Here is a 20847-nt window from a genome sequence, read left to right as displayed (position 1 = left end):
TATAGAAAGCTSTTTTCTTTCTTGTTCATAAATTGCTACCGTTTAAGCTCCTCTACTTGCCTKAAGTTCTTCAGAGGGATTTACTTTTAACCGCATGAAGAAGTAGAAACCCCAAAACTTCAAATTATTTTTAATGAACTAAAGTCATTCCCTGCCATCCAAAAATACTGTTTTCCTTATTTGCTCTTTCTTTCACAAAATTATTAGTTTATGTAATTCCGAGACACATGTGGGGTCTAGAAGGTTTCTACACTGCCCAGAAGGCAGTGCTGGAGATCCTGGCCTGCGGAACCAAGTTAGGGAAAGAGAGGCCATGGAGCAAAGATGTTAAAGAACGTGGGGACAGACCAACAGCAACCTCAGCGTCTTCCTCCCTTGGCCAGTCCACCTCTCTCCAAATAAGATTATCGACTTGCTTATGAGTATCTTTGTGGAAGTGAACTTCAAAAAGAAATACAAGTGAAAAGTGCAAAACTACAGCTATCCCTGCTATGGATCTCTGTAATGGTCTCTGCCTTGCACTCCAGCACAAAGCAAAACGCAAACCCGAGCCTGAGCCACCGCTATCATGTTTGGCGTGGGGCACAGGGCAGTTATAAAGAACACCAGCCCAATTAGGGAAGTTTGAGTGTCAGACTGTTGAGTTCCCTATCATTTCCTGGCACCACTGCCTTTAATTAGGCCTTGGATTGATTACTGCCTTTGTTCTCCACTGACCCACCGCTGACTCTGACAGGGGCTGTATTTTCCCCTGCTACAATTAAAAGACAAAGTTGTGAGTGTCAGCAAGCATTACACAGGCAGGCAGCCTGCTTCAAACTGCTGAGCCTCTAGAGAAAGGCTGGCTTACTGACATTAATGTGCACACTTATTTTTTTAAAAGGACACAGCAGGCTGGAGCCAGCTCTGGTCCCACGCTAAATTACTACTGAGACTACTTTAAAGTTGCCAGTGCCTTTATAGGCAGTATATTAAAAAAAAAATACTAGGAGCCAGAGAAGCAGTAGAGATTCCACCAAGGAGGTGAAGGTTGTGGAGAGGGAGCGGAAGAGCTCAACTGTTTAGTTTGTAAATAGCAGCAACTAGACTRGAGAAGATAATTCTGTTTGCAAGTATGTAAATACAGAGCATCATGACAATCTACAGAACTACGGACATTCACAGAGTTAAAGGAGCACTGCAAAAAAAAAAAAGAAAGCAGAACTAGCAAAAAAATACAATACTTGGCAATTGTAAACATATTGTCTGTCTTTCATACTTCAGCAGCACTTGGAGGCAGCAGCTAAAACTGAAGATCCCTTATGCCAAACCAGTACAAAGATGGAGAGCTTTCTCCAAAAGAGAATTCAGTCCTACAAGAGAGGGGAAAGAATGTGCATGAAGGCCCAGAAACACAAACCTGAAGGCAGTGTAATTTGCTTACGGCCATATGGTCAGTCCRTGCTACTGCAACACGGAGAATGTGGGTTCCACATTTAAGTTTAGCAACTATTCACCAGGCAGTGTCACTCTTTGTGTTAAAGCACAGGTCTTGGGAACTGAAATAGCAGACTCCTTGTGAGCATGTTAATTCATTTCATGTCTCTGTATCTTGGTCCTTGTGATTCTCAGTGATGCAAGTAGGCACCTCAGAGGACATTAAGATGGATGGAAGAAATCAATGGGGGAAGAAAAGTGGATTTTTTTTTCTTCTCTTGTCTTTTCTCTTGCAATCGCTCATGCCCGACAGGCTGCCACAAGGCAGTACTGCAGCACCTGTGGAACCCCAGCAGTGTTTGTKAATCTGCTAGGAAATCCACACAGTTTTGCCCAGTTAAGTGCCCAGGATACAATTCTGACAAGTGCAGTGGTATCACACAATAAACTCACAACCTAGKGAGAAGCTGGTATTATTGGCACATCTCAGATTGTTTTTTTTTTTCAGGAAGTTCCCTATAATTAAAATGCAGATGAGTTAAATAAATCTCATGGAGCATCAGTAAAAGTCCTTGTCTCTTATGATATTTGTCCATCTGCACTTTTAACAGAAATTGCTGAGCAAGTGATACTTACCAGTTAGCAATCCCAGAATCCCAAGATTTTAGACTTGCATCAGCCCTGGAGGATAGGGCAGAAACTTGAGGTGACTGCAGATCAGTGACGCCGACTTTCTGTCGGAACCGGGCGCACTCAGCCCGAATGCGAATTCAGCGCGTTGCAGTGCAGACACAGTGTTGGCTTCACCAAGCAGACACTCATCTCTGCGGGCAGGCCCAGGTGCGGGGGAAGGAAGGAGAATCCTGCACCCTCCAGGCACAGCTCTCCTAGGGGCTTGGCAGCACACTGCCTGCACTGGCCAGGAAAAGCAGAACTGAGCAGAGCCCCATCCTTTCGGCAGCACAGTCCCCTCCAAGGCAGAGGGCACTCTACCGATAGGACCAGAGGAAATTGCCTCAATTTGTGCCAAGGGAGATTCAGGTTAGGTATCCGGAAGAATTTCTACACAGAAAGAGTAGTCAAGCACTGGAACAGGCTGCCTAAGGAAGTGCTGGAGTCACCATCCCTGGCAGCGTTCAAGAATGGTGTAGATGAGGTGCTTAGGGACATGGTTTAACAGGCATGAGGTTGGGAGGGCCTACRGTTGGACTCAAGGTCTTTTCCAACCATAAGGATCTTATGATTCTACGATTCCTTTGAGAAGATCCCTTCTCCTTAGCAGAAGGGTCTCAAGGTGGGAAGCCTCCCTGCTGCAGAGCTGCGAAGGGAGCCCTCGTGCTGCCTGCGCTGCCCGCGAGGACAGCCCGCCGCCCACGTCCCTGCCAGGGGCTGCGTCGCGCTCCTCGCGTGGCCCCACGTGCCGCGGGAGCCACGCAGCCGCCACAGGGTGCTCCTGGCTGTGCTGCCAGCACCTTTGCCCCTCGCACAGGATTGCTTCAGGGAGATGGTATTTATTCCCTTATTTGTCACCGCAAGTGGTAACTCGTGGCCCCACCAGCAGACCATGAAATACTGTATTTAGAGAGTTCCTACAATCAATACCATGCTTGTCTGTCTGCTCGTATTGACTTACTAGATTCATATGCCTTTAGACCACTTCTTAGGGTTGGCATTGTTAATCAAATTGGCATCTTTGCCTATTTTTCTACCACCTGCCAAAACAAAATATGGAAAAAGCTAACAGAAGCATAATAAATATTCATAATAAAGACCGTGATATCTGAAAAGGCTAGCTCATTTTCCCCTCGAATTATTAGTACATTTTTTCATGATGCAGTCAAACTGTGGGGAAAAAAATGCTTTGCCTGTGGCTATATGTAGTCATAGTATTTACAAATATTCTGATGTCAGATGAGCAGCTCACATCTTAATAACTCAGCTGGGTGTAGATATTTGGCTCTAGAAAACACACATACCTCTAGACTAAAGGAGAACAAAGGTGATACAAGGATTGACTTACCGAGTAATGTTTGGGGCACCGATCCCTTTTCCTGCTAGTACAGGGGATTTGGGGCTTCCGTCTTGCCGGATGAGCTCCCCGGTAAGCCCAGCACAAGGTCAGACGAGTAAGCGCAGCACAAGTGAGAGCGCAGGCAGTGCAGCTGGGAGGAGAGCACTGAGCACAGCAACGGCCCAGAGGGGCTCGGAGGTGTCCAACCACGGAGATGCTCAGGATTTGACTGCCCAAGGCCTGAAGCAGCCCAGCTAACGCTGAGGTCCAGCTTGCTCCGAGCAGGAAGGTGGACTACCCAACCTTCAGACAAGTAACGTCCCATAATACCAAACTAAATATTCACTCATCTGTCCACCAAGCCTGGCAGCACTCCAGGCCTGCCATGAAGCAAGCTGCATCTCTCTCTGTTTTCCTTTCCAATTCCACACAATATGATCAGTGAGGTGTTTTTGAATTTTCCCTATGTGCTGTCTTTTGGTAAAAGCATTATTAAAGATACTGACGGGGGTACAAAGGCAAACTGTAGCTTTACTAACCCTGGATTTGTAGGCAAACCTGAACCCCTCGATGCAGCCAATTCAACAGGCTGCTGTTAGCCCTATAAAGATTTAATTGTGCCATGGAGCTCCAACCACGTGGCTTGGTTTTGTCATCACCTCTGGTGTTCAGTGGGAGGTTTTCTTTGATAACACCTGGTACCCAGAGTGAGGCACCTACTGCCTCACCTATTCAAGGCACCTATTTACACACTACTCATTCTCATTTTGATTAATGTTCAAAAGACTTGTTTGTTTGTCTGCTTTAAATGTGYGAGCAAGCTTGCTAAAGACAATAACAAATTCCCAAGGCCCTACCTTCATTTCAAAATGTATTTTAGTGATTCTTTACTAAATGAGAGACAACATTTAGGGCTTGGCTAAATACCCCTGGATAATGAATTCTAACACTGTGTTTCGGAATTCCTTTAAGTGAGACTTAGGAAACCTTGTTTACAGGACAGCCAAAGACCTCACAGTTTGCTAGGAACTGCAAAACATTCATAGCAATTCTGAAATCAGAAGAATTCTGGGATGCCGTGGCCAGCTTGAAAATCAACAAGATTCACAATAAGTTGCTTTCCTTGCTCATCAATAACGCAATYAAAATGAAGAAAAAGTGAAGTCTGATCTATTTAATTCTGTTTTACCAGCTCCTGTAAGCTCTGGCTGCCAGGCAACACAGCAAGCTGTTTTCTTAGGGTTAGAGTTAATTGCTACAACCACAGAGCCAGCGGCAGTCCCAGCCAGGTGAGCCATTAGTTAGGAAAAAGAACTATCAMAGAGAGAGAGCAGAAAACATGGCAGTGAAGTTAAAACAGCATATAAGTTGTTTAAAGGCAAGAGGCATACAGTGTGTGTTTGTTAGCTACGGGACGAGAAGCAGCAGCCAATTAGCAACCCCATGTTTTGGGCCATCTAACAAGGCCCCGACTGCCTGACAGGATCTTTCAACATGCTGCGATGAAGAGAAGCACAAACTCCATTACTGCGTCACCCAACACAGGGAGACCTTTAACTAACATTGCAACACCTAGACATACATTTCACCCTCGTTTTACATCCTGTAATTTCACTGGAGTCACTAGTTGCCAGAATGGAAATGAAGACAGAGTCTGGTTCAGGATGCAGAATTTAAAATGAACACAATTATTTTCCAATTAATTGTACATGCACTTCAGTGGACTGCCAGTGAATTTGCTAACTTAAGTCCCATGCTGGTCTTCAGCTCATTCACAGCTTGCTGGAAGGCTGATGTAAAAATAGTATTAAAACAGAGCGTGCAGGTTACCACATATGGTTTGAGTTAAAGGCAGCCTAACAAGCCGCTCCACAGACAAAGAGGCAGCRGAGCCAGCGCTGCCCATGCTGAGAAGGGTCTCAGAACATGCCGGGCTCACGACACTCTCCAGCGCACACTGCCGAGCTCATGCCCAGTTTACAGCCTGCACTCACTTGGCTCAYGTCCAGGTACATGAGTTACCAGACTGGACTCTCTGGGCCAAGCAAAGCAAGCGCGTACCTGCAGCCTGCTCACCCAGCAGCAGCAGGGTCACCTTTAAAGACAGTTCCTCCTCTGCTTTAGGTCTGTTTCCAACTAGATTGGTTGCTCCTGACTTGCACTTGCTCCCTCCTCAGCCCCTGCAAGCTGGTGGCTGGAGCAATCTTCTTGGACAGGGAATGCTGCTAGGGAGATCAGAGGCCTCGGACAAAAGAAAGGGTATGAAATGCTGTTTCCCTCTCCTGAACAAGCACTGCAATCCTGTTAGCCACAGCTACTCTCCGCCTGCTGCATCTGGTTTGGGTTAGACACTCACATCCCACGAGGGAGCAAGTGCTGGGAGGACGGAGCGAGGCCGAGGTGAGCTGCACACGCTGAGCTGCTCGGATCTGCCGGAGAGGAGACTCCGCGCGTGCGCCGGGCGGCAGGAGCACTTCAAAGGACCCTCTGCTCACTGCAGGGCTAGGCAACAGGGTTATGAATCCGAGCCATGTGAGTGAGCTCTGGWAGCCCCCAGCAGAAACACAGGGACATAGCAGATGAGACACTCTAGGAAACTTAACCAAAATTTCTACAGAAGTTAATGTTTTTCAGAGCAGCAGCATGCACCCAAGCAGTGTTAATAGTGAATCATGAAAAGTATCAGAATTACCTAAAAAAAAAAAAAGGGGGGGGGGTTGATGTAATGGTCTGCAGGAAAAGAGGCATTACCCAGGACAGAAAATGTTATTATTTCTTGTTTGTGTTTCTGAATTGTGTTTGCATGGTGCTTCTAAAGCATAAAACTTTATGGTCATCCCTAGGATTCAATCCCTGGAGAAATGCAGGGATTTGCTGCTATTCTAGCAGTAAAACACATCCCTTTGCCCTAGCTTTCCCAACTGATTAAATCCTGATTTCCCATCCACGTGGCAAACCTGCAGGCAATGGAGAAGCTTGGGTTTGCTTTCAGGCTGCTCTTCAGAGGCTCTCAACCTAATGCTCAAGAGGATTTCCAGAAGATGTAAGTAAACATCCTTGTATACTAATGTTGATGCTTACATGTGGGACAGAAAGATGTACTTACAGAAAGTTAGATCTGCCTTTCTTTGCTTAACTCGGAGACAAGAGCTGTTAAAGCCATATAGTCCTCACTGAAGAGAGCACAAATCTTCTGAATGTCGCTTTAGGAGGAGAAGAAAGAATTAAAACTGGAAAATCAGTATTTCTACAGTTTAAATCTTGTGAATGATGCTAAAAAAACATGTCTAGGGATAGCAGAGACGGGAGACAACTGAGATACTGCCTTATAAGCCAGGACACACTATTACTCATACATTCTCAATATATTCTGAAGACAAAAATTTCAAGCAGCAGGAAAATGCATTCATAAACATCTACTTCTCCACCGGAGAGAAAACCACAGAACAATCTATTCCAATTAGTGTTCTGACTAATGAAATGATAAAAGCTCCTTTCTGTTGTCTCAGATACGGTTTAATAGCATTTATACATTGTCAAGCTTTGTATCCTCCATCTGATGGCTAGGAAGGCAGAGAGGCATAAGGAATASCAAACAAACATTAACAAACACCACATGAACACTGAATGCTGAACAGCGTGCCCTTACAGCAGCAGACAACCAAGGACAATTAAATTATTCATAGATATGAACTGTCCAAGGTACAAGAAAAAAAAAAGAAAATAAGAATTGCTAAATACTCTCTTAAAATCACACACACAMAAAAAAATCCAGTCCCATTAGCCAATTTATTATTTTTTGCTAAGCTAACAGCAGCTTTTGGTACCAATCACAGAATCAAAAGTCAAGGTCTTTTTAAAAGACTGTGTCATAGCTAAGTAATTAGTTACTATATATTCAGCTGCCATATTCCGATCCCTTTAAGGCTGACAGCTTTGAAATGCAAACCACAGCTCCTTTTTTTCCTGCCTCTACAGAGTCAAAGGAGCCAAGACTAAGCCTGTGTGCAGAGCTGCTGCAGACTGAGATGGGCAGTATTAGCAAGAGAGGAAAAAGCCCATGAGCCAGAAGCCCAAGAGTAGCATATAGGAAACCTGGGCGCACTTTGATGTAACTGTTTAGTTCATCATGTTGCTCTGAACCCCCTTTCTTCAGCTGCAAAACCAGAAGCAATAGCCCTACCACATGTTACACTGAGAAGAGATTTACACGTGCTCCAAGAAGAGGACACAGGCATGAGYATCTGTTCCAGTGACTTCCCTGGGCAGCTGGGAGTTACAAACCACAGGACTCCAGCTCTATGAGCATCCACCTTCCACACTGAGTAATAAAAATAAGTCTTTTCCTATGGAGAGCCTTTGGAGAGAAAGTCCAATTCCACACAGGAGCCAGCAAGCAAGAGCTTGCAGGGTTTTACAAAAAGCCAAAAGAGGAGCAAGAAGAGCCTGAGGGCTGCAGCAGGCAAGCAGTGATTTGGGAGCCCTGTGACAGCAGGGTGCAGCAGGCACTTGGGTCAGCATCACCACTACAGCGGGGTGGCAGGACTGGATGAAGGGACAGGACAAATTTGCGCATTTAGCTCCACCTAGACTTCCTGCTGGATTCGCTTAGGCTGCCAGCAAAGCAAATTTTGGCTCATGTCGGTGAAATCCGGTAGCTAAATTGCGTGCACGTGCTGTGCCCTTCTGCCCTGGCAGACACTGCTGCCTTCCTGCTGCTGCYAGAGGCTACCACCTCACATCACTGCAGCCACAGCCACCAAGGATCACTGGTCGGAGCCCCAAGGATGGCCCTGCATTAAGCAAGGCAGGAAACTCCCCTGGATCTGTATGGATTTGGAGCATGTGCCAACAACCGAACACTGGGTAGTTTCTGCCTGTTTCACAACTTGACTAGAAATGCCACCCTGATCTCTAAAAARACCTTCCTGTCAAAGCTTAAATTATCTCAGAGTTTCAGTTTTAACTACAAGTTATTCTAGAAAATCRCCCCAAGATTCCCTGTCCAAAGGAGACACTGAATATATTTAGGAAAGCCAAAGAGCAAGTACAATCCTTTTYGTGCCTCAGTGATGTCGGATGGTGACGCTGGGGAGATGAGAGGCATTACTCCAGTGCAACGGATTTGCAGACTGTCTCCCTGCCCTTTGAAGGCAGTAATTGTGATTCTTTTAAAAAAGAAGAGAAAGAATCCAAGAATTATTCCTTTTMTTTCCCACCTACTGCAACCAATACCAAAACAAGTACAACAGGAAAGAGTGTCTGGCCAAAGAACAGAGTATATTACAAGACATTTTATTTAGGTTTCCAGAAGCAAAAAGCCTGTACTTTACTCTGAAATCCATTTTGTCCCATTTCAAAGAGCTGCATGGCTAATCAGTAAGGGGACACCGAGCATAGAATTACAGCCATCACCAAAGAAGGTAAGGTAGGGAAGGAAATATATACACGCAGATATATATGTGTACATAAAGAGAGCAAAACCATATAAAAGCTGCACTGAAGCAATGAATCCTATCCTCTCATTTCATATGGCGGTGGGTAAATAATGGCTCGACAGAGATTTCATTCACACGAGTTTTCAGGTTTGCTGGGAAGTCTCCGTGTGACAATTTGCTGCAGACGCTTGCTTGCAGGAGCCATTTATCAGTGTCACCCATGCGCACTGCTTCCCGCCGCCTCCTCGCAGCACCATTCCGCACCAGCTTCCCACACAGGATGCTCTGCTCCCTGATATTTCAGGCACAGAAATAACCCTTATCTGGGCCTTGCCAGGGTGTGCTTATTGAAATGGTTCCGATTATCGAAGTGTGGGCATTTGGAGCGGGAAAGAAACAAAGGAAATTTGTTTCCTTTGCCAATACGAAGTACAGCAAAAGAAGTCACAACAGTTTTCCTTCCCCTTCTTCCTCCCTTCTTTAGACCCATGTTTTCCTCATTATAAAAAGCTAATACAAGTATACACATCTGGAGAGCTGACCCATGGAGGATATTAAACAGGCAGGACAGCGACAGACCAAGCTAGAAAGAGCTAAGTAATGAGGAGTGGCAAAGGAGGTGCCTAATTTAAAACAACCCAGGCTTGCGAAGTGCTTCACTGAGAGCCAGCAGCCTGAGTGCACAGAGCCGTTGCGCGTGACGCTCTCCAAGAGCCTTAGTCTTCCTTTCGCACCTTCAGTCTTTCCTGCTCTGCCTGTAATGTCCCTGGGGCAGGTGCTGCTACTGAGCAGCACACGCCTGGAGTGCCCACTGCAATACTGCACAAAACCAGCAAGCTCCACAATTCTTAACCGAGCAAGCTCAATTCAGTTCTTAAGGTTTCACCTTCAGAATTCAAAATAATCTGGAAATCAAAACCTCTTCCATTTCCATTCAGAGACTGACACTGGGAAAGGAGAAAAGAGGTTGAATTCACAACTAAACTCCACAATGTCAGCGCTATGCTGATGCAACTACAACAAGACTTTTTGGTTTGTTATGTTGAGCAAAGCTGTTAATGCAGTGAGTTGAGTGTCTATTTTACAGCAAGGCCCAAATTGACAGTATGGGACATGTTAGTTGCTGCTACTAGTGAAGGAAAAAAACTGGACGGATATTTTGGGTTTGTTTCAGTCCATCCTCAGCACTGTGTGCAGTGGCTCTATGGCAGCTATTACCAGGTATCCTCTTTGGCTCTGTAAAGGTTTCTCCTTCCCTTCTACTTTTCCTCCTGGCTAAGTAGCTYTCTTGAGCTTTAGGCATCCAGAACAGCCATGTGAGGCAAATTCCCTTAAGTACCTGTAGGAATCTACCATTTCCTACTATTTCCACCTTGTGGGACTTGCTCTGCATTTCCTTCATCGTAAGGAAGAAGGATTATTGTAAGCTATTCGCCCCCAGCTACCACAGATAAAAGAGAAAACAGGTAAATTATCCAGAAGAGTAGGACATCAAAATTCCTTTAGGACACCGCAGTGCGTTGGTCAACTTGCTCTAGGTCTCTCAAAATGGAGCAGCAGTTTGAATGCTCAGGACTCACGTGTGACATAGTGAGCACAGATAAATCCAAGTTTAATGACTGGATCTTATGTAACTGTCCAACTCATTCAAATTTCTTGATGTATTAATCCAATAAGTGGCTGACACAGATATTAAAACCAAAATACTAGATATCAGTTACAAAGACAGACATTTTAGCTACCCAGGTCTGTTTCTGGGTATTTATGAAAGAAGTCCTGAGCCTCTGCCACCTTTCACAGCTTTCAACATTGTTGATGACGATGTGTGCCAAACACCACGCAGTCCTGCAGTCAAGAAAACAATAGAGGAGAGAGGTGATGAGCTACTGCTAACAATTAAAAATGACTGCAGAGAGGGAAGCATCTCTGGAAAAAAAATCATCTCTGAGCTCTCATCAATAACTTATTAGCATCAGGGCCCAGTTGTTCATTTAAAATGAGAAGACATTTCAATGGGCTGCCTGTCCCAATCTGTATTACCAAGCAGCTTCTATGCAGAAAGACTGTGTCCCTSATTTTACCAAAAAACAGCTCTGCAAAATCCAGGGGCTTGTTTTCCTGGTGGTGAGGGGATGAATCCACGGGCTCTCTTGCACCGGCTTCTGCTCCCTTTTCCCACCTGTAACTTCTTCCCTCCCACCCATCTCCCCCCAAAAATGAACCCAAATCCACAGAAAATTTTGTCAAATCCATTACTCAAAAATGGATTTTGAAAAAAAAAAAAAAAAAGAGAAAAGAAAGAAAGGGAGTCTTATTAGGCACACTAAAAGAGCAGCTCTGGATTTAGGTTTACCACCCATGCTGCAAAACTGCTTACAAAGCCACCACTAATGGCCTTCCAGCTCGCTGTCACTCCSGCAGGTTCAGCCTGCCCAGGCAGCGAGCTATTCCTGTCTCACAAATGCCATTTTAATTGCATCTCCCACTTTGTTAGCCTTCTCGACCTCCTGCAAAAGCCATCTATAGTTTAACAATCCCTTAAATCTGACACTCGAACTGACTAGCCCACTCGCACGCCTCCCTGCCAGGTTCACATGGATGCGGGGCTTATTGTGAAGGATTTCCACCAGCAATCTCCCGGGCAGCAGCTGAAATGACAGCTTTAGGGCTCGCGGAGGAGAAAGAAGATGGCAAGGGGGGCTGCTGAAAAGCAAGAGGTGACTAGGAAAGAAGATGTGTGTGTGTATTACGAAGGCCCCCTGTCACCAAAGGCTTCATTGTGCGCACAGCAGCAGGGCTGCTCCGGCGCCGGCACCTCCCTCCGAGCAGCGAACGGCAGGCGCGGAGCCGGAGCGAGCGCTAACTCTTCCTGGGGGAACGCTGCCAGCAACTGCAGCAATATTAACCCTGGGAATTCTAACATGATTTAGATGACTTGTTAAATTTTAATGATGCCCATTAGAAAAGAGGAAAACGCACAAGTCACAACTCCCMATTTGGTGCGTTTGGCTGCTGAATAGGATATTAATGTTTTTCTTTGCCTGGCACTATTAAATGAGCAGTGAAACTAATAGAGAAATGAAGAGTAATGGCTTCTATTCTTGCTGTTCAGTGCCTGTTTAAAGCCAAGACTGCCTTATTGCCCACTAGGCTTTCTGCTGGAGTCCATCAGGTGGAAGGAGTAAACGGGTAATTCCTGCAGCATTTGGCACTTAGCAGGTCAGAGGTTCATTTAGCTGGAAGGCACAGAAAAATAAAACTGCCTGCTTGAAATAGTGGCGTAGCATCATTCAGGCTACTGCTCAGAGGGAGAAGCCTCCTCCCCTGAGTACGTTCAGTGTTTCAAGTTTGCATTTGCCTTTGATAGGGCAGAATTTTGCCCAAGCAATTTCCTACAGAAGACAGAGACAAGCCAGGGCAAAGTTCTGCCCCATTTCTGGGCTGCTTTGGAAAGGACTCTAGAAGGACTCCATCCTCCTCAGCATCTCCTGGAAAACCTGAAGAAAGTCTGGGGTGATAAGAGGAATGGCTATTTCCCAACAGAACCACACAATGAACCGCACAATATGAGGGGTTTATTCCTGAATCTCATTTACCTACAGTCAATTAGGAGAATGGCAGAGAAAAATTATATATATATATATATATATATATATATATACACACACACACACACACACATATACACACACACAATTTAGGTGAAATTCATTCCACTGCTGAGGCAGGTCTGCCCAGACAGTTCTGAACAAGACTGAATATCCTCAAAACTACTGAGAATTTTCACTTTTTCTTCAGAAAAAAATATTTACTGTGGCAATGTCAAAGTCCACTTTCATTTGCTCTCCCTCAAACATTCCTATGAGCGGAAATTTGTTCCCATGCAAGTCCAAGGAATAGAGAAGCTGTTGTGGATACCCAAGTGCAAACAGTCACGCCTAGGCACTTAACGGTTTAGGTGGCATGGTGAAATATAAACGTGAGTGAAGCTTTGCTATTTATAGATCACAGAAAATCTGCAGGTCGAAACGCATGTGTACACAGCAAATATATACAAACCAAATTACTGGAAGGTAATTTAGAAACCAAAACACTTCCATAGACTGTATTCCTAATTTAAGACTTTCCTAAGCCACTAGAGCCATGTTGCATACAGCACTGGACACAGACAGCCTATCTCCAGCACACACACCGGCCCTTCAACACACACCACCAGCACCACTTGGACATGTTTTCCAGAGCCACATTCATATTGGCTTGCAGGTAATTTTTACTAAAATAATAAAGAGTAGGTATTGCAGTATTTTCCTGAATCACTGAACCCACCGAATAAGAACACTCACCAGCCATTAGCAAAATAAGCACCACAAGGACTTGAAGTAAACTTCCCCAACTTGCAGGGCAGCAAGACGAGCAGACTCAGCTCTATTTTGTTAAAGAGGAAGGCACTGCCAGGCTAAACAGGCAATGCAAAAATCCTGTACAGGAAGGCATCTCTTGGTTACAGTAGGGAGAGCTCTGGCCTSAATCAACTCCTGCGGAGTTCAGGGAAGTCACGATCCAGACTCCACTGCCAATTACATATAAGCCAACAGACTGACAAGGTTCAGATCCGGGCCAGCATTTCCAGTCCCCACCTCTTTGCTGGACCTTGTAAGACCTTTGCTGGTCGTATAATTAGTAGCTCATGTTATACAAGGAAAAGAATTTTCAAAATTGGATCTCTTGCAGGATCTTTTGTAAGGCCCTCATCCCAAGCCCAGAAGGTCCAGTCTGCATTAGGCTGCCCTATGAAATTTCTTGTGTGGGTCTGTGCTTTTATTTTGAGAGACTTGGAAATGAAAAATGTTCCYGTTGAAATGATACTAAATTCTAATATCCTAAATAAAGAGTGTGTCTGGAATACTGAGCCTAAGCAAATGTAGATTCTGGATGGAGATTTTATTAGATACTTCAAGTGTATATGAAGGTCTCTATATATTCCAGGCTTAAATTTTAAGCTTCTAAATCAGAGATCTAAATACAGCTTTTATCAGCCTAATTATACTCCCAGATGATTAGCTTTAATAGCCCTGTTTAACACAGGAAGGTTATATAGAAGGCAATTGAAAGTAAACCTGGGCAACATAAGTTGCTGGGGAATCTGTGCTCCAGAAATCAACGAATGCGGATGCAGCCATGGCATGACCATCYAAAGCTCAGCCTCGTGCCTAGGACCAGCTCCTGTCAACAGAAACTGTTAAATGAAACAATGCTGTTTCTTTCAAACCTCTAAACTGAGGCTTCCAAAGAAAAGCAGCATTTCCGGGTGCAGCATTTTCCCAAGAGCRGCATTTCAGCAGACTGTTTGCAGCCACTAGCTTATCACTGCGTTCTGGAGGAGCAACGTCCCAATAAGCAACTGGGACTTCATTCCGCATTATAGCGCAACCAAAATTAGGAGTGAGAGCAGGAAGAATTTTGAAAGACAAAATTCTAGCCCTTTTCACTCTTGGGATTCTTTTGATTACCACGTTGCTGCTACTCACTACAGCTTGCTTAACTCAAACTCAATACACGCTGTGCTTCTCTGCCGCTAGGAATACCTCTTGAATTGTGCCTTCAGCAGCAGGTAACTTAGACTACGAATTATCTAGTCAGTGCGAGCCGAAAAAGCAACACATTCCCCACACTTCACTAACACACATGCCTCTCACACGACAGCACGATCCCTCACCAAGATCTAAGCCAGCAATTTCACTTAAAGCRTCTCTCGTGCTTCTGACACCTGGGCCACATGCCACAAAGCGCTGCCGCTCCTGCGCATCCCTAGCGGAGCACGGCAGCCGAGGCCACCGCGGCGGCGGGCCGCGCGCTCGGCGCTTGGGAGCGCCCCAATTACCTGATGTCAAAGGCTGCAGGCTGCTGACAGAGCACAAGCCGGGCGAGCGTCTCTCAAGCCTACACACACAGCACGGCAGCGTCCCAGCAATCTGCTGACTTGGGCACGAATCCCATTACACACCCGTGGCCCCTATTTGTAATGTGTCACATTCCCACTGATACTGTCAGGGGAATTCAGCACAGGCTACCTGGCCTCTTCCTCCTCCTCTTGCTCCCCCCCTTTCCAAAATTATACATCAAAATTCTAAGCCTATTACACGAGATTACAAGATTTTTGACAATTAATAATAGCTGTACAATGAGGAAGCCAGCTACAAAGTAAGTATTGACTGTGCAAGCATGTAAGTGTTCTTAAATGCACAGCCAAGCCTCCACGGAAAGAACAGTTTTGATCAAAATTTTGCTCTTCCTTAGAGACTTAACTTCAGATGAAAATTTCAATTATTTTTTCCTCAACAGCTCAGCAGTCTACAGTCTCTTGGAAGCATTTACTGTTCGGACAGGACAAACACTACAGCATCAATTCACTGAATATAATCCCAGACCTGTTCCTAATTTCCAGGGCTCTCAGGAACAGGGAGCCTTTGTGATCCCACCAGGAAAGCTCTGCAAGGCTAACAGCCTTGACAGCTTCCTCAAAGGGAGCCTTTAACACACAGTGTCTTCACCATCACCTCAAAGACATCCACAAGCTTGAAAGAAATTTGTACATCATTTCACGTGTTGACTCTGTGGACAGCGGCAGCAAGGTATCCCTTGGTCTGCTCCAGACCACTGCAAGTAGCTGTAATTCCTGGGCAAACAATATAGCTTCTGGTTTCCCAGTTTGCCAGAAAACATACAATTGTAAAACATTTCACAGCTGAATTATGCTAAACGTTTGGTATTGTGAMCTGTGATGCAATACGAACGAATGGTTGTTGTTGCCTAAACTTTAATGGAGTTAATCCTTCCAAATGCTGACAAATTACTGCCTTGGGCCATTTAAAATCACATTTCTAATGCAATAATCCTATCTGCATTACAATGAGTTGGRATGAAATGATTAGGTGCCTGAGATTTTTGCACAGTGAATTAAGTCACCGTACAGACTGGCCGTGCTTGTTCACAAATTAAAGGTCTGGACGGAAATGAAATTCTATTATTCTGCCACTTACTAAGCTTTGAGGAAGGGTTCATTACTGTCCTGGCTCTACTGGGAATGCTCCTGAGGTAGCTACAAGCTAACAGGAGCCTATTTTTCATTAGATCAGCATCAGGGCTTTCTTCGTTATTTATTATTATTGGTCATTGACTACTGAACACCTCTGACATAGAAAAGAAAAAAATCAACAATATGCTTGATGAACAAGAATTTTAGAAAAATATGAAACAGAAAGTGCATCCTGAATGCATTCCTCCCTCTCCCATCCACAGAGGCATTGGGCTAAACCAGAATTCACCCAATTTTTATACACAGAAGCAAAGACTTTTTGGCTAGATGATAGCCTGGAACATAAACAACCCAACAATGCCAGAGTCACCCATCTCTAGAATTTAAATTAGTGCCACTAATTCCTGGCCCATTCACAAAATGCCAAAGCRTATTAATGCCACCAATTCAAATTACCTCTTTGGGGAAAGTCTGCATTCATGGTTTTTTAAATCCTGTACTAACCAATCCTAACAGCAAACTTGAGATTATTCTTGTTATAAATATTCAGCTCACTACTTAACACTGTATAATACACATAAATATAGCAACTTTACAATTCAACTTAATAACCACTTTCTTGCCTGTGAGGTTAATGTTCCACTGATGCCAGAGAATATCACAAGTTTGAACTCAAGTCAACCAGATTTCACTCAGATTTAATACACGTGGAGTGTGATGCCATAAACATCTATGTTTACCATCTTCTGAAAGCATAGCCCAAGAAAAAGCTTAACATTTAAAAATAAAGAATCAAATATCCAACATGAGTATTTTTGAGATGGTCTTCATTGTCATGCTGATGTTCAAGAACTCAGCACACGGTGGCTGACGAATGCTGTAAAACACTCTCCCTTACACTGCAGCGCGCAGCTAACGCAGCCGCCCGCTCCCGGCATTTCCCACACGCGCGCTGTGCTTCCCACGGGGGCTACAACAACGTGTCCCTCTCCAAACACATAACCCCTTCCTTGCATGCAGGTAATCGCTGAATATCATTTATTCGCATCTGTTTCATAAGAAGGGAAAAAATACATATCTTTTTTTTCTTCTTTTGGAAGTGACAGAGAATACATCATTTTAAATGGTTAAAGTAGAGCTATAATTACATAAACCTCACCTTTGTGTCTCACAAGGAAAATTCAAAGCCCAAGTCTGCATCCTGTTGACATGTTAGAAGAAAATACTTCTATTTAAAGCCCAAAGCCCAACACCTCAGCACCAACAATGAGCTGGCCGGGGCAGTCTGCGCCAGGCTAAGCGTTGCTTTTTCTGCACCACTGACAAGCTCCAGTGCCTCGCTTCATGTAGAAGGCTTGGCCTGAGTATGCAGCAATCCCTGTGCTATTCCACCTTCCAGATACACACACACCTTCATATGGCTGCACACAGTAAAAACGGTTAGTGCAGGTTCACATTCATACACTGCAGATTCCAATATCCTCTGCTAGATCCCTGTCAAAACACAGATGCTCTCGGACTCTGTTTGTTTTGCAACACACAATACCCATAGCTACAAGCATTTCTAAATACAAAACAAACGTGAAATAGGTGTCACTGGCAACAGTGCTTATGAAATTTCTAGGCTGCCTTCAACAGCTCCAACAAGAAACATCTCTAAAGCCAGCTGGATGTGTAAAGGGCAACTGATGCATTTTAAGTGCTTCATTTAATGGATCTAATAAAGGTGTATTACCAATTACCTGTGTCCTTACTGGGCACTACAGTCTTGAGCTATAAGATGCTTAGTAAATCCTGGAGAAATACCCAGGACCAGGAATTTCATCCACTGAAATAAGAGGCTGGATAAACCCYGCTCCCATAAAACCTATTCCCACAGAACAAATAAAGAATATATTTCACCAGTCCCTAAACAAGGCCAGCTACTCCAGCAGAGCATGACTGACTCCAGCCTCAGTCCAAACCAAGAGCAAATTTTGCCTAGATCCGTGGCACTTCCTGCACTTTTCCAAGAGACCCTGTAGCCCTCTCTCGCAGAGGGCAACCTCAGCACATCTCTGAGCAGGATGCAGACCCTGGCTGCGTGGCAGGGCAAACACCAGCGCCCTGCTTTCCACCGAGCAGAGCCTGATAAGTGTGTCTGTCAACTCAGCGGGTACCAGCAACCAAGGGCTTGCAACGCTGGCACATCACATGTGGTCCCAAGAAGTCAAAGCCACTAGCCATGACACTCATATCCTAGRTCACTTAAACCAAAGCTTCACTGTGCTGGGCAGTGTCTGATGGAGGAAGAAATCACTGGCCCCAAAAGTTCCTAACGGTTGTAAGACAGAGAGGATGCAAGGGACGTTTCTGCAAATATCCTGGTACCAATGTGTGCATGGGAGGAGCATCAATCCGTGCAAAAGGCGGGAGCACCCCAACAGGGCTGAAAATGCAAGTGCTACTGAGCAGAGCTAATGGAGTAGGGGATTGCCACAGCCATCAGACTCCCTTATTTCTGCCTCTTCTGCCTCCTCTCTAAATCCATATCTGCGCATTGGGTAGCAATAGCTTTGTAAAAGACTCTCCTTCATAAGCTGAAGGTTAGGAAACTTTAGAAAAGGGTGAACAGGGTAAAACTGGGAAGTATGGCTTACTGCTGACGTAATATGGAGTGCACAAGGTGGGCTGCACAACAGCATCAGCTAGCCTGAGTGACAAGAGATCAAGMCAAGTGACAGAAGCACCATGAGGGTAACACCTGTGGAAGGCAACGACAGGCAATAACTGCTATTATTATAATACAGGAATCCTGTAGAAATGCTTGCATCCCTGCAAAATCTGTCCTCTGTTTGCTATCGAACAGTCTGTGAGAGACAGAAAGCCTGGCTGCTTACATTTTATTCTCAGTTATTCTTATGGTCCCCATATCTGCACTAGCAATTTCTCACCCATACCCAGGGCTGAATCACACAGCCTGCAATCTGCAAACCTTTTGATACAGGATGACTTTCCAAGGGATCCACTACATATTAATAGTCAATTTAAGTGCATTAATTGTTGGTTCCACCCCCTCCTTCCCTTTTCATGAATTATGCAGTTAAGGCAGCTCTTGAGACAAGATTACAAGCAGCCCTTTAGGCTTTTGTTCAAGACAGCACCAACGCCACGTAAATAAACACCGGTGGACACAACACAACAGCAACACCAAGACCCTTCCACAGCCATCAGCTCTTTTCCACGATACCTCCTTATCCTAACCACTAATGAAACCCCTTTGAAGTGGAAGGGTAAATATTACCCTTTGATAGTACCTGACCCAACAGGGCAAACAGCACCGCATTGTGTTCCCTTCGGGGAGCTCTAAGCCCGCTCGCAAGGCGGCCGCAGCGCCGCTTGAGCCGCGAGCTCACATCACTTTGTGTGGCTGTTAGTCCTTATACGCGGTACATAAACAAGGAAACCAACACAGAGCCAGGGAATTTCAGAATATGCCTTTAGAGGCACCAGACTGGCAAGGGAGAGACTTCCCCCTTGTTCCCACAAGCAGTCACAGCTCCCAAAACCTGGGGCYGCATTTCAGAAATGCTTGCTTTCTGTTTGGGTTGCTCTTAGGCACTGTGTTTTTTGGTGCAACACTCTGGGTACTTCTAAGTTAAAAAAAAAAAAAAAAAAAAAAAAAAAAAGGAAAAAAGAAAAAGAGAAAAATCTAGCTGCTTCTCTGCACCAAGTTGTCCTTAAGTTAATGCGCCCCCGGAGAGCTGGGTTCAATGCCACGGTCTGCCGCAGCCTTCCCCAGTGATGGGAGAGCTCCCGCTGTATTCCCGCGCTTCTGGACACGGGAGCTAGGCGCGGGTCGCTGTCCCACCCGGCCCCCCAAGGGAGCCGCGAACCGCGGGCGGCGCGGGGCGGCGGGGCAGGAGCCGCGCGGGGCAGCAGCGGGGCCGGCGCGGCGGGGCCGGCGCGGCGGGCGCGGCGCGCTCACCTTGGTGGCGGCGGGCGCGGGGATGAGCAGCTTGAGCGCCTGCCTCTTGAGCTCCGCCAGGCGGGCGCTGCACAGCTCGCACCAGGCGCCGCGGTCGGAGCCCGGCGAGGAGCCGCCGCCGCTGCCGGAGCCCGGCGAGCCGGTGCCGAAGCCCGGCGAGCCGCCCAGCGAGCCGGGCGAGCTGGTGCCGATGCCGGGCGAGGCGGGCCCCGGCGAGCCCGTGAAGGAGCCCGGCGACGAGGTGCCGGAGCCGGGCGAGGGGGTGCCCGAGGAGCCGAGCGCAGAGCCGGCTCCCTCCGGCGCCGGGCGGCTCCCGGCCCGCGACTCCTCGTACGCCCTGCGGTACCAGCTCTCGGCCGAGAAGGGCGCGCCGGGCTTCGTGGGGGAGCAGGGCTCGCTCACCTGCAGCGGGACAAGGAGGAGGCAGCGTCAGCGCCGCAGCCCGCGACCGGACGCCCCGCGCTCCGCCGCGCACCCACCGCGCACGCAAAAGTTGCGCGTGGGGGGGGGGTATCGCGCGCCGCGGCACCCTGGCCGTTGGTGGCCGTTGGCGGCCGTTGGCGGCGGGGGAGGGGCGCGGAGCCCTCCGCGCGCAACTTACCCCACATTTCCTGCTCCGCGCGCTCACGGCGACTCGCTCCTTATTCGCAGCCACGGAATTCATGGTGGCCGGGCGAGCGGGAGAGGCTCGCGCGCTCCCCCGGCTACATCCAGAGGGGAAGGGGCGCCGCCGGCCAARCCCCGCGGGCAGCGGCGCGCGGGGATGCGGCCGCCCGCCTCCTCCTCGTCCCGCTCAGCCCCGCTCCGCTCCGCCGCGCTGCGGGAGAAGCGCTAGGGCTCGGGGCTGCCTTCCCGGCGCCTCTCCCTCATTGCGCTCGCCCCACAGCGCCCTCCCGGCCGCGGCCCCGGGCGCAGGGAGGCGCGGGGGCAGCCGGAGCAGGCGCCGCGCTCCCGCCGCTGCGCCCGCTCCCCGCCGCCG

The 20847-nt window shown here is 46.9% G+C and overlaps 1 protein-coding gene across 1 annotated transcript in view; it reads right to left on the bottom strand.

Annotated features, from left to right (window-relative positions):
- KIF26B (kinesin family member 26B) overlaps positions 1-20532 on the bottom strand; it is a 275000-nt gene extending 254468 nt beyond the window's left edge. The window contains exons 1-2 of the mRNA XM_026041343.1: positions 20470-20532; positions 19869-20270 (exon numbers count right to left, since the gene is read on the bottom strand). Of these exons, the coding sequence (XP_025897128.1) occupies positions 19869-20270; positions 20470-20532 (465 nt within the window). The remainder of the gene's footprint in view (positions 1-19868; positions 20271-20469) is intronic.
- Positions 20533-20847: the final 315 nt, after the last annotated feature.

The sequence above is a fragment of the Nothoprocta perdicaria genome, unplaced genomic scaffold (genome assembly GCF_003342845.1).
Source record: "Nothoprocta perdicaria isolate Ctin4 unplaced genomic scaffold, notPer1 scaffold_282, whole genome shotgun sequence".
Taxonomy (NCBI): Eukaryota; Metazoa; Chordata; class Aves; order Tinamiformes; family Tinamidae; genus Nothoprocta; species Nothoprocta perdicaria.
The sequence above is the reverse complement of the archived record's forward strand: the minus strand, read 5'-3'. Positions and strand labels throughout refer to the sequence as shown.